This window comes from Citrus clementina, unplaced genomic scaffold (assembly GCF_000493195.1).
Source record: "Citrus clementina cultivar Clemenules unplaced genomic scaffold, Citrus_clementina_v1.0 scaffold_1, whole genome shotgun sequence".
Lineage (NCBI taxonomy): Eukaryota > Viridiplantae > Streptophyta > Magnoliopsida > Sapindales > Rutaceae > Citrus > Citrus x clementina.
In genome coordinates, this window is record NW_006263303.1 from 18,318,144 (window position 1) to 18,332,014 (window position 13,871).

General features: G+C 33.3%; 2 protein-coding genes across 2 annotated transcripts; one reads left to right on the plus strand and one right to left on the minus strand.

The window, feature by feature from the left end:
* The first annotated feature begins 4,873 nt into the window (after positions 1 to 4,873).
* On the plus strand, positions 4,874 to 8,027 carry LOC18054172 (probable disease resistance protein At4g27220). Its single transcript, XM_024178450.1, has 3 exons — positions 4,874 to 6,996; positions 7,120 to 7,821; positions 7,989 to 8,027. Exons 1-2 carry the CDS (start codon positions 4,874 to 4,876, stop codon positions 7,790 to 7,792), a joined length of 2,796 nt encoding a protein of 931 aa, XP_024034218.1. The 3' UTR covers positions 7,793 to 7,821; positions 7,989 to 8,027.
* A 360-nt stretch (positions 8,028 to 8,387) lies between these two features.
* LOC18054173 (peptidyl-prolyl cis-trans isomerase CYP37, chloroplastic) lies at positions 8,388 to 13,275 on the minus strand. Its single transcript, XM_024178451.1, is given in 13 exon segments — positions 8,388 to 8,590; positions 8,705 to 8,754; positions 8,895 to 9,017; positions 9,160 to 9,318; positions 9,552 to 9,605; positions 9,849 to 9,975; positions 10,183 to 10,232; positions 10,401 to 10,508; positions 10,927 to 10,943; positions 10,946 to 11,021; positions 11,297 to 11,386; positions 11,457 to 11,717; positions 12,915 to 13,275. Coding segments are annotated over 13 exon segments (1,404 nt in total). The 5' UTR covers positions 13,092 to 13,275; the 3' UTR covers positions 8,388 to 8,478.
* Between the last annotated feature and the right edge of the window lie 596 nt (positions 13,276 to 13,871).

Below are 13,871 nucleotides of genomic sequence, written 5' to 3' on the forward strand. Positions count from 1 at the left end.
TATTGATTCGTGGGCTGATTTTTTAAACCTGCAGACTCAGGTAATGTGAGATTAATTAATTGAATGGTAGAAGTGAGTAATAAATCATAAAATTTATTGATTTTTACGTGACCTAGACGCATAAATTATACAAAAAGGTAATTGGACATTTGGACTGGAACAAGTTATTCCTAACATTACATGCAGGGTAGGGTATCAATATAATCAATTCTTTGCTTCATTCTCATGGATACCTTTTCTTCACTGAATTATTCTTGACTGACGTTACAACGCACTTGGTTTGGACTCAATCCCAAAATGAAAGATTAGCCTTTCCTTCTACAAAATTGTGACAGAGATTAGAGAATTTGCATTCTGGTATTACGCAATTCTCTGTAGTTCTCATCTTTTGTCTTTTCAATTCATCCAAGAAAACTTCGACAAGGAATTGGCCAATCCTGCCCATTTATTCAGGCAAGTGAAATAATTTTGGTGGAATTAATAAATGCTCTCTCCTCTCATTATTTTAATTAATTTCTTAACAACATTATCCACACAATCTCTTTGTCAGAGTCATCGTTCAAGAAGCCTAAAACATGAAGGCCGTTTGGATTGCCTGCCTTTAAAGTAGAACTGGAAAGCAGCCCCAGGTACCTTTTACTATTATTGTTATTATTTATTTTCATGTTAGTTCTTGGACTGAACGTTTGTACAATGTAGAAAGCATGACACTCTATTATACACATTAGCATTCTATCTTGGAAACAATTTATTTAAGCCAACCTTCTTTATAAGTTTTTCTTTATATCTTATTGCACATTAAGGGCATGTTTTATATATTGCATCGAATTAGATTAGACTGAATTAGATTTCACTTGATTGGATATGATAGATATATTGGATTGGATTATATAGGATTACAGATCCGTTTTGATACTATAGTTGGACAGTTGTAACTTCTAAGCAACAGCTCTAAAGTATTGACAAATACTTGTAGCTATAACTTAGAAGCTGAGGTGATTATCTCTCACTATACATGGTAAAATATTTATATTGTCCCAAAAAATTATCAAAAATATATTTACACCACCCATTTTTTAATATTTAATAAATATATAAATTTTATTTCCACCTTTAAAAAAAAACTAATGGTGGTCATAGTCATCCAAAGTTGCTAAAAAAACAAAATAAAATAAATGTTAATGTATATAATAGAGCAATTATTGCCCAAAGCCGTGGCTTCACATTGACCTGTCGTTTAATGCAGTGAGTCATAGTGCAACACCACCTTCACACACTAAAGCGTGTAACACTCTTTCAGACTATGATGGTGGTATGATGCCCAACCGCTAAAAGGCCGCTCACAGCGAAATCGCAGCTTTGGATGGTGATTTCACCGTCTCTAATGACTTTTTAAGTCTAGTAATTGCGCTGTTAAGCAGCTAGCAAAAAAGAAAGTCCAATAGTACCTAATTTTGGGGGTGGACACGAGTCGAATTGGTCGGGTGGAATATTAACCCAATCCAATCCGCATATAGAACGAGTTGAAAAAATTAAATCCCCAAAACTGCGGATTGGGTCGGCTTGGGTTGATTGGGTTGAGTTTTTAAAAAAGTCTATCTTTTAATTAACAATCAAATTATTAGTCCATAATTAATGAAAAAAATAAGTCTATAATTTAAAATTCTTATTTAATACCAAACACTAAATATCAAAATTTCTATAATAACACACATACATAAATGGGTTGACGGGTTGGGTTGGGTTAAGAATTTTCAACCCAACTTGCAAAAAATCATATGGATTAGGTCGGTTTCACGGGTTGGACGGGTTGGTGTCCACCCCTACCTAATTTATTGCACAACTTAAAAGTTTGCTAGTGACAAAGGATATTTTCAATATACATTATAATTACCGAATAGTTGATTTAATATAATTTAAGAAATTAGATAATAACTATTTAAGTAATAGTATATTTGATTTAGTAATTATATAATTTATTAAGTTTTAAACTTTATTTTGGGTGGGGATATTTCCACCATATTATTGTAGTAAATCCACCCCACTTCTAAAAAATAATTATAGTGAGTTCACAATATCTTTTACAAATACAAATTAATAAAAGTATTGTATAGCCTATCAATTAAATTCTTCTAATAATTTTTTTCTTAGGTTTCATTGACCATGTTTGATTATAAACCGTAATTTAAGTTTTATTTTACTATTTTATTATTATGATATAAAATGACCAAATTACCTCAATAAACTTGACTTATTGTATCTAATAATTTAGGTATTTAATTTTGTGACTTATAATCAAATATTTTTAAATAAAATTTCATTATTATTTTCACTATCCTTACATGTAAACAACATAAATTAGATAGCCCAATAATTTACATGAATATTGTGCCATAAAGACCCTATGGTAGTGTAATTAAAGTTTAATAATCATACTAATAAAGTAGTATTAATTATAAAAAATGCTTTTAGTATAAAATTATAAAACTATTGAAGTTAAAGTAAATTCTTGATGGTTTTACCTTATAAAAATAAAATAATAAAAAATTTATGCCCAAAAAACTTTTGTAATCAAATGTAATAAGAAATCTAAGTCATAAAAAGAGTAAATTAAGATAAATTTAATAAATTAATTCTCCAAAATTCTTCTTTATTTGAAATTTCTTGAAAATATTAAGTATTTTTTGAAACGAGGTGGATTTATAAAAACTATGAGGTGAAGATTTCATCACCCTTTTATTTTAGGATTAATTGCGCCCTACTCTCAAATCTTCCAAAATTTTCTATTTTGCCCACAACTGTTTCAACTTCTTCTACCGCACACCCAAAATCATTGGTTTGGTTGTTATCTTTAACGTTTAAGGTGTGAAATGTGAAAATTCAATTATAAAAATTAATAAACCCGATATATTTCTTTTTTTTTTCCCTGTAGGGTGGAATTAACCCTTTATTTTAATACAAATTTTAATTAAAAAAAACTTTTAGATCACAACTAATGTATTTACCAAATATCTACCAGCTTTTATTTCATACCTGTAACTTCTATCTCAATAAAGATATTATATAACTTTTAATTCAATGCCAAGCAGTGTACATTTAGCATTCTCTTGTCTTTTGTTTGGCAAGCATAAGATCGGACTAGATTATAAATTTTGTTAGTAGTAATAATAATAATAACTAATAACCATTATTAAGAATATTTAACTATTACATTCTTTCGCTATTGAAAATAATTATACTTTTTATTAGATATTTCAATTACATTGTTATTTCATTCAATAATTATTAAACTAATTTATTAATAAGAAAGGGAAATATTTTTATTGAGTAAATTTTAAAAAGTCTCTTTTAAATATTTGAGTTACCCTAAGTTATTTATATCATGGGAAACTATGGGATAAATTTTTCTCTCAATAAGAGATGGGCAAATATCCACCAACGACTCGATGTTTAGCATTTTATCAAAACTACATCAATTTTTTTCTTTTACAACTATCTAATAGAATTTTATAAAGTGTATGACTTTTTTGCTTCATTAATACCTTTAGAAGATTTAACAAAGTATTAACAAAATGACCGTTTTCCTCCTAATTGTAAAAAGTCTATTTAATGCTAGCTAAATAACAAAAAATAGATTTCATTTTGTAGTTGTTAGACCAATAACCCTACGAATTAAATTAAATTAGCTTTATAAATTCATGAAACCTATTAATTTGTATATATATAATCACCTAAGTAATTAGCCTAGCTAATTTGTAACTCATTTGCAACATAAATTAAGAACCACTTCTCATACATTCTATCTTGAGTAACATATCTTCGACAATGATAACAAAAAAGCAATTGTGGGAAACTTTGAACATTACATTGTGTTCTCTATCAATAAAAAATTACAACGTAAAATAAGTTATGGGGAAATTTAGAGTTTGCATTTTGTTCTTATCAATCCAAAATAACGATACATTTCAAAAGCATCTAAAATAAAGATCGATAAATAGTCTTTTTACATTTAATAGCAAAATGATCATTTTATAATTTTTTTTTATTTTTAGGGTTAAATTGGTAATTTAATTATTTTCTTTTTATTAATATCCAAACAAAAAATTATTATAAAAGGATAATATTGTAAAAATAAGCCAAAAGAAATAAAAAGTAACGGTAGGGGTATCAATACTTTAATGGCAGGGATGTTTCGAAACATTTTTAAAAATATAGAGATTAAATGAATATTAATTTTAAAATATAGGGACTAAATAGAATTTTACCCAAAGTGAAGTGTGATACACTTCGTAAATTTTAAGTGGAAAGTTGCAAAAGAAAAAAAAAATTGAGGTAATTTTGATGAAGTTTGAAACATTAAGAAGTACGTGATATTTGCCTATAAGGTATTAAACGGAGAATCCTTCAAAATATATGATTAGATAAAGAGTAATGATACAGCCACAAACTCTTGTACAAATTTATTTTGTACAAACTGATGTGGCATGATAAGATTAGTTGAATGAAAATATAAATTAATAAAAACAAATCATGTGGGCCAAATGATATTTAATTCAACCAATCTTATTATGCCACATCAGTTTGTACAAAATAAGTTTGTACAAGAGTTTGTGGCTGTATCATTACTCTTAGATAAAATATAATCCAATTAAATGTTCTTATCCTGTAACCAAAGACGCTATAAACGCAAGAACACGCAAATTGGTTCATATTGGAGTAATTATTTATCCTCTAAAAAAAGTGAAGTTCTTTGTTTTGATTTTAAAGATGTCTGAAACAATGTTAATGTGTGAGGAATTCTTACCATTTAAAAGTTTTCACAGCAGATAGAATAACAATCTCATGCTCAAATCTATCTATATAATACAGGGAAATGGAGCCAGGGGCAGTCATTGAAATCATAAACTTTTTAGGACCTCCAATTTGTAAGTACTGGAACTATCACAGAAACCTTAAGATATTTTTGGATACTCTTAGAAGCAAGAAGGAAGATCTGAATTGCCGCAAGGAAGATGTGGAGTTAAGATTGAGTGCAGAGTGTCATTCTGGAAAGGCACCAAAGAAAGAAGTCGAAAAATGGTTAAAGAAAGCAGAGAAAGTGAGTAATGAGGCACAAAGTCTAGAAGATAAAGCTAGTAAATGCAGATATGTATCTCGTGCTTGTCTGGGGAAACTTATTGACGAGAAGATCAAGGAACTAATTGAAGTTTATGATCAAGGTAGTTTTCCTACTAGTTTGGTAATTGATCCTCCTTCAAATGTTGGGCAGTTGATACCAACTCAAGAACTGGTCGGTGAAGCTACTGTCAAAGAAAAAGTTTGGGGACACTTGATGGGTGGCACAGTATGCAAGATTGGAGTTTGTGGGATGGGCGGGATAGGAAAGACAACAATCATGAAGCATGTCCACAACGAGCTCTTGAAGGAAACCAAGTTTGATACAGTAATTTGGGTGACCGTATCCCAAGAATTTGATGTCGAGAAGATACAGAGAAGCATTGCATCTGCTTTGAATAAACCTCTACCGGCTGAGGATAAAACCAAGCGGACGGCAGAGTTGTCAGAAATGTTGAAAGAAAGAAAGAGATATGTGTTGATTTTAGATGATGCGTGGAAGAGATTTTTCCTCGATGATGTTGGAATCCCTGAGCCAACTGTAGACAATGGGTGCAAATTAGTTCTAACAACACGGTCAAAAGAAGTGGCTCGATCGATGGGTTGTGAGGTAATCCCAGTTGATTTGCTTTCCGAAGACGAGGCATTGCGTTTGTTCTCGAAGCATGTTGGAGATTACCTGTTGCGCATTCCGACTATAGAACCAATTTTAAAACAAGTCGTGGAGCAGTGTGCTGGTCTGCCTCTCGCAATTGTTACAGTAGCTAGCAGTATGAAGTCTGAGGATGACGTTGACTTGTGGAAGAACGCGTTAAATGAATTAAAAGAGAATTCAACCAGCGTTGAGGGTATGGCAGATGAGGTAATTCCAAGATTGAAGTTTAGCTATGATCGTTTAATGGATCCAAAAATCAAGCGTTGCTTTTTATGTTGTGCATTGTATCCTGAAGACTTTGATATTCCTAAGGAGGAGCTCATAGAATATTGGATTGTCGAGGGGCTCATAGATGAAATGGAGACTAGACAAGCAACGCATTACAAGGGTCTTGCAATTTTACATAAGCTAGAAAACAATTGTTTGTTAGAAAGTGCCGCAGAGGGGAAATGTGTAAAGATGCATGATCTTGTAAGAGATATGGCATTGCATATTACTGCTGTGAGTCCTCGGTATTTAGTAAAAGCTGGCAAAATCAGACCACTACTTCTTGAGGAAGAATGGAAAGATGACGTCGAGAAGGTTTCTTTAATGCGGTGCCGTATGACAGAAATTCCCTCCAACTTCCCATTTTCAAACTGCAGAACTCTCTCAACGTTGTTGTTGCAAGATAACGACATAAGCGAGATTCCTGAATCTTTCTTTGAACACATGATTGGGCTAAAGATTCTCGATCTGTCTGAAAATAATTATCTTCTGCGTCTGCCAGATTCCATATCCGGTTTAATAAACCTCACAGCATTGATGGTTCATGGTTGCTCTTTGCTAAGGCATGTGCCTTCTTTGGCCAAACTTAGCGCTTTAAAGAAGTTGGATCTTGGACGCACGGGAATTGACGTTGTTCCTCGGGGATTGGAAATGTTGGCACATCTCACGTACCTTGATTTGAATTCGTATGGTCTACAACAAATTCCTGATGGTATGTTATCGAATCTCTCCCGTATTCAGCACTTGCGGTTGGAAGCTATTGCCTTTGAAAACGTAGAAGACATTTTGAGATTGACGAAATTGGAAATTTTTAGAGTGCGATTCGATAATCTGCAAGACTATCAGTGGTACTTATCTCTGCAATCCCGAAGAAGATTCAGCAAGTATTATTTTACTGTGGGGAAGAACTATTATTCATATACACCCGGGGAGTGGGATAAATTTGTTTCACTTGTTGAGTTACGTATTTGTGAAAATTCTGTTGTGCTCCCTCATGACATTCAGAAGTTGTTATTTCATGCGTGTGGTGGTATGAGAAGCTTAAGGGATGTTCCTTCTTTGAAAGATACAACTGACTTGAGGGAATGCATGATTTGCTGGTGCAAACAGATGGAGTTTGTGTTTTGTTTGTCCTGTTATGGCATCCTCGAGACCCTTGAGGTCTTGTCGCTTCTAGGGTTGGTCGACTTGAAGGCCATTTTTCAAATTGCAGAAGACGAAGTTAATGCTTCCTCACTACGAACACAAACACCATCACCGCCAAACATTGTTTTTCGTCTCAAGAGTTTATTCATGTATCGTTGTGATAAAATACGAAAGCTGTTCTCGCCTGAGTTGCTACCATCGCTCCAAAACTTGGAAGAGATTACAGTTAATAATTGTGGAGGACTTGAGGAAATAATAGCCGCGTCAGATGATGATGAAGAAGGAGAAAACAATGAAGCAGCAGGAAATAATTCCATCAAATCATTGGCTCTTCCCAAATTAAGAGTTCTCTTTTTGAACCTACTACCAAATTTAATGAGCATTTGTAGCTGTCGTTCGACATTAGTTTGTAATTCTCTGGAAACCATTACTGTGTTGCGATGTCCAGAGATAAAGAGGTTGCCTGTCTTGCTTCCCCATCTTCTAAATGGTCAACCATTAAATCCCCGCTCTCTTGAGATCGACATTGGCAAAGATCGCTGGGATGCACTGGAGTGGGATGATCCCAACACTAAAAGCCTCCTTGCACCCTTCTGTAGATACTGGTAGAGCCCCTCTGGTTGGAGCTAGGAGCTCTGGTAAGTTCTTCAATACTTCACTCCATTCGTTTAAGAAATCTTTTTCTTTTTCTTTTCTTTTTTATTTCTGTCATCATCTTTAATTCTTCCCTTTTTTATGTTAAAAACAAAAATAAATAGATAAATAAATAAAGCAAAGCTTATTGCACTCTTGTTCTTATGATCAGCGAAATGTCACGAGGCCAAAGCAATTTGCAAATGCTAGTTCTTGGAAGGAACGACTGTGCAGAAGCAAATGAAATGAATCGAGGTATGATTTCTGAAGTGAAGTTTGCTTTAGGGAAGTGGTTTGCTTTATGATGATTTGTACAGAACTCTAAGCAAGCTAATTATCAAGTTATTGTGTAATAATAATACATGCAAACTTCCTTTCATATTACTAGGAAGCTTGTATAATATTTTCAGCTACCTGTCACACTCTCTCCTTCATGTAAATATATGGTTTTCATGGCATCCATTTTTTATTTTGCCGTAAATTGTGCTTTCTTTGGCAAAACTGGGGGCTTTAAAGATTTTAGTTCTTGATGGCATACGAACTATGAGACGTTCCTACAGGAACAGAAAGGTCGACTAAAAAGCTGTTTATTCTTTAAAAATGCAACTCTCATTTGGGAATACAGCAAAAAGTCAGGAAAGGAGATGAAGATAATCCGCAAATCAACTCTCATTTGGCAATACAAGGCGATCTTGACCTTCCATAAGCTTCGCAGATTGAATGACATCCCCAGTTTTGATCTGTGGCAGAATGTCTCTCCCCACCGTTGTGTACCTGCAAATTAGAAGAAAAGTATAATCAGTTCAAGCACCAAACGGTCTCTAGCTTGCTTACAGCCGCTAGCCAAGACAAAAAAGAAAATGACATGATAGAGGTTTAATAATTTACCCAAAAACGGAAAATTGCCCTTCATCGAAAGATAACCCCCCTAGGCCAGCCTACAGAACAAGTACATGTGAGAATATATCAGTCTAGATAAATCAAAAGCACAGTAGAGACCATACGGAAAAGGAATAGGGACATGTTGAACAAAAGCCTGTTATGTCTGGGTTCTAATGATGTGATGTAATTTGCTCACATTTCTTTTGTCATAAAGATAGAAGAAAAACTGATACGGGGCAGAGTATTCCTCTGAGTCTTCACTATGTGCCATTGCAACAGCTCCATATACTGATAAAGGAAGAACCGGCAATTCTCCATCCTTCCAAGTGAAAATTAAAGAATGAAGACGTAAGATAACATTTTTTTTTTTTAATTTTAAGAAGTAAGACAACGTATTGTTAAGTGCATCAAAACATGCAATGTTACGGATTGTTAACTGCATCAAAACATGCAATGTTTACCTGCACGTTTAAGGCTGTCCTGTACAATGGCTCAAATTGCCCTGATGGCATTATTTCCAAGGGCAAATTGTAATCACTGCCCTTATCTAGACCTTTTTCTGTCAGAACAGCTTGGTTCGTACAATTTAGCCTTGTCCCATCATATGCTCCATCAATCACCTGAAAGTTTATTGAATGGTTTAATGTATTTTATCAGGAGAGTACACGTACTTCTGTAATTCTAAGTTTTCCATGCAAGGAAAAGAATGTTTATTGAGTCTTTAGATTTCTTTAAAAACCACTGCAGTCATCAAACCTGAAAGTAGACGGTGAAAAATAACAGGAAAAATCCAGATTATATGATGACTGTACAAAGTACATCACAAGGCTGAGGTGAGATTCAACCACCTTACCAGCTTTGCGACATTCCCAGCTGTTATTGGCGCTGAATATCCATCTAGAACAACCTTAATCAATTAACAGTCAATTACTAGCAGAAAACACAATAACACACTAAGAAGAATAGAAGCAATGTAATAGCTCATTTTGATGAAAGGAAATTCACGAGTTTGCAGAAATTAATACACCTAAGACTTCTAGAAAATTAACAAGAACTAATGCATGCAGCTTACCATAGTTATCCGTTTCTAAAAATGAAAAATAAAAAAGGAAAACACATAATGATGCTTAATTAAGTTAAATTCATCTACCTGAATTGTGGCAGTTTTCCTTGGTTCACCACCAGCTTCGGGAGAAAATGCTGAACCATCTCCCTTCTCAATGGTAAGTTGGACAATTCCTCTCCCTGTTAACCAAAAAATAAACGAGTACCGCATTCTAATTCCAGATCATACAATACCAATAAAAGTACTTGCGTTTCTGCAACAAGATTTGACTCATTGTGGATATGGAAATAGAAACAACCATAAGGACAGACACTAGAATAACTTGTTTGAGTAACATCACTTTCTAGGATACCCATATAACCACCGTCACTAAAATAGAGAATTAGAAGTTATAAGACAATCAACAGAAAATACTGACCTCGGATATTTCTTGTATTGCTCTGGCAACAAAAAGGATAACCCAGGAGCCTGTTGCTAACAATAATATTAACTTGAGATTTTTACACGTTCTCATATGATCCAAGTTGCATAACTATCAATTTACAATTACTGGAAACTGAAGAAAGTCAAGTCATTTGTCGAATAGATATGCGGATCATAGAAGGATCATCTAAAATTACAAAGGAACCGCAAAACCTGTAGCGACTCCAGTTCTGCAACTGTATCCAGTGAAGATGCAAGGCCAACAGATACTTTATCTGGGTCCTGATCCTTGATACACTTTAGAAGTGCTTGCAGTCCACCCTACAGAAAAGAAAACTATAATATCATTTAAGTGTGTTCAGCAATGGACCATGCAAGCAGATTTTGTAATCAATTACATGAGCATTTTATAGATAAATTATTCCTTTGAAGACTGCTGTCGTGTAAACAAAATAACTGTAGCTTATAAAACATAAAGAGCTTTCTTTACATTTTCGGTTTCTTGAAAGCATGTAATTCTGCAGACGTGTAATTGTGGCTCTTTGTAGACATGTAAACAAGTGGGAGATATTAAAATGCTTATAGCACTTCATAGGTCATTATACATTGTAAATGTTCTTAATCAACCCAACATTGGGCATAGTAGTTAGTCAATATGAGTGAAAGATATATAAAGATTCTAAGTGTTTTCTCACATTAAATTAAGCTGTATTTCTTATTTCCAAGTAAATTCTTATACCTTCCCGTCAATGAGAATGCATACAGTGTAGAACCCTTTTCCTTTAGATCCGCTGGAATACTTGCCAGTATAGAGTCCTTTTCGTCCATTGCTATCTAAAGTCAGGAAAGAAAAACAATAATGCAAATTTCCGGAAACTGAATCATAATAGATGACTTGGATAACGAGAGAAGAAAAGAAGTTAATGGCTGAAGGTTTACAAAGTGAAATAAGTCTCCGTTAGTTGATTTTTTTTAACACTCGCTGGGCTGCAAAATATATATTAAGACCACTCGTAGATAGAAGGTTATTCTCATTCTTAATACATTGTTTCTTAAGTAAAGAGAGAGAGAGAGAGAGAGAGAGCGGGAGAAAATTGGACAAATAATACCTTTAGTGCTTTCTTCACATTACCCTCCATGGTTCCGTAAGGTTTTCTCTGTGGAATCCTTAGCAAAAATGATATATCCTCCAAAGAAGCCTTAAAAGAAAAAGCTACTGATTACAAAGTAAGTTAGAGAAGTGGAAAAAAATTATGTTACTAGTACCACCTGTATTGCCTTCATGTTTGCATTTGCAGGGATAGCCCTTCTCAAAGCAAGTTCTCCAGTTCTTGGGACCTTTGTGTCAGGAGAATAAAGCACTGCATTTGCGGGGAAAACTGACCAAAAGTCCCAGCCAACCAAGCATAGTGGAGTAGAAATTTGGACAAAAATAAGAATTGTTGCAATCAAAGTCTTTACTGCTTTCATTCCATGTTGAAAAGTTGATATGAATAATTTGGTAGGAAGATCATGCTGGTGCACTGGTTCCTGCATAATCGGAAATCCATTTAAAAGCAAGGAGGACCTCAATAGAGAAATATAGTTTCATCTTTCTTCTGGTCCAAAAGTATAGCTCTAATCATTCAGTAAGAAGATAAGAACTGAATCGGGTAAATCAGAGCAGATTTTAACTATACTAGACACAAAATTGGCTGCAACAGTATATGATAGTTGTTATGTTACTGAAACGTGACATTATAACATTTGTAATTTGCTAAACTTGGTTCCTGTGTTTTAGCAGTGGAAGGGGTTATAAATAAAGGGTACCTCGCTATTTGAAAAAACTTATATTGAATGAACAGAATAGCCATCACTAGATGGAAAGGGACACATCTGCTAGACAACTATGGCACTTTACTAGTTCAAACATGACACCAATAGTAATTCTGCAGGTATTTCTACTATCCCTTTAAGCACCCGGCCACAGACAGCTTTTGTGATAAACCACACTCCAAATCCCTTCCTATTCATCTCTATGATTACCTCCACCACCACCATGACTGCCATGAGCACCAATGAAGGCAATAAAGGAGAAAGCAATCTATAAGAATCTTAAGAAGTATAAGTAAAAAGAATGGATGGATTACAAATTCAAATAGACTAACATGCCTATTCCATGACGTAGGCCAGATATGACCTGTGGTCCTCAATACAAACCCCAATCTGGGGTCTCTAATATAGTTACCAGGCAACATTACCAACTAGGCCAAATTGACACCTTTTCCACCCACCATTAGTTTGGAATCATCTGACCACTATTTCATAAATTTAGTATCTAATGCATATAGTCAGAGAAATAAATAACAAAACCTACAGCAATGCCTCAAGTCGAATGATCACAGTCATTTTTATGAGTAAGTAGCTCTCAACTAATTAATTTTTCGTCAAAATGGGGTTTACATATAAACCAAAGATACTTTAATAAGTTTCACACCATTCGAAAACAAACAATATGCATTTCAAAATTAAACTAATCACCATATAACATTTGTCTAGAAAGCAATTTTCCACAATTTCATAAAGAATTGCACGGCATTGATTAATAAGAAGAGTTCAGATGGTGTAATCACAAATCTCCTAGACTCCTACATTAACATTATCGCGCCGCCGAAATTTTGAAACCATTTACAACTAAATACACGAAATTATCAATTCCACGAGGAAAAAGGACAAAAAAAAACTTACCCTTGTATCATTAATGTTTGTACGCTTGCAGTGAATCTTGAAATGGCCAAATCTTGTAGCTTCATTCCTGTTGAGTAGAAATGTGAACTGGGATGAGAGAAAAGAGCGCTTTGGAGCGGCGGAGAAACTGAAAGAGAGCTTGTGAGGGAGAATGGGAGAGGATAAAGTGAAGGCCATGAACGGAAAGGAAGGTTGGTACTTGCTGATAGAGCGGGGATTTTGGCGGGTTTAATCCACTGCTTGCGACTAAAAGCTTATCTGGTAGTCTTCGATTGGTTTTCGTATGGTTTTGGTTCCATAATGACTAGATTGCCCCTGCAGGTTTATTTTTTGGAGAGTGGCGGTCCTGACGGAGACCGAGAGGCGGACGAATTCAGAAATCAGAAGCGAATACGAGATTTACGTCCCTAAAATTTTAAAAAATGATGATCAATACGCTCAAATTTTTTTAAAAAAATTAAATTTTTTTTTACTGTAATATATTTTACCTCTATTATTTTAAAAAATTAATGCTAATATTTTATAGTAAATAGAAATATAACATTAAGATAAATTCAATAATATATACATTTTAAAATAATTTTAATTTTTAAAAGTATTTTAATATTTTATAATATATTAGATATATTTATTATATTAAAGTAAGTTTTACAATAAATAGAATCATAATGTTAAAATAAATGTATTAAAATTTAAATTATTTTAAATTTTATGTAGAATAATAATTTTATCATTGTTAGTATGTGAGATTTTTTAATTATAAAATGTATTTAACGTGAATATTTATTTAAAATCATACAATAAATAACAACATACTATTAAAATAAATATAAAAATTTATATATTTAAATTTGTTAAAGTATTAAAATATTTTAAAATTGTTAGTTTACTGCATAGATTGCATTATTTATAAAATATTTGTATTTAAAAAAAATTAAAGTCAATTTTTTAGAATAA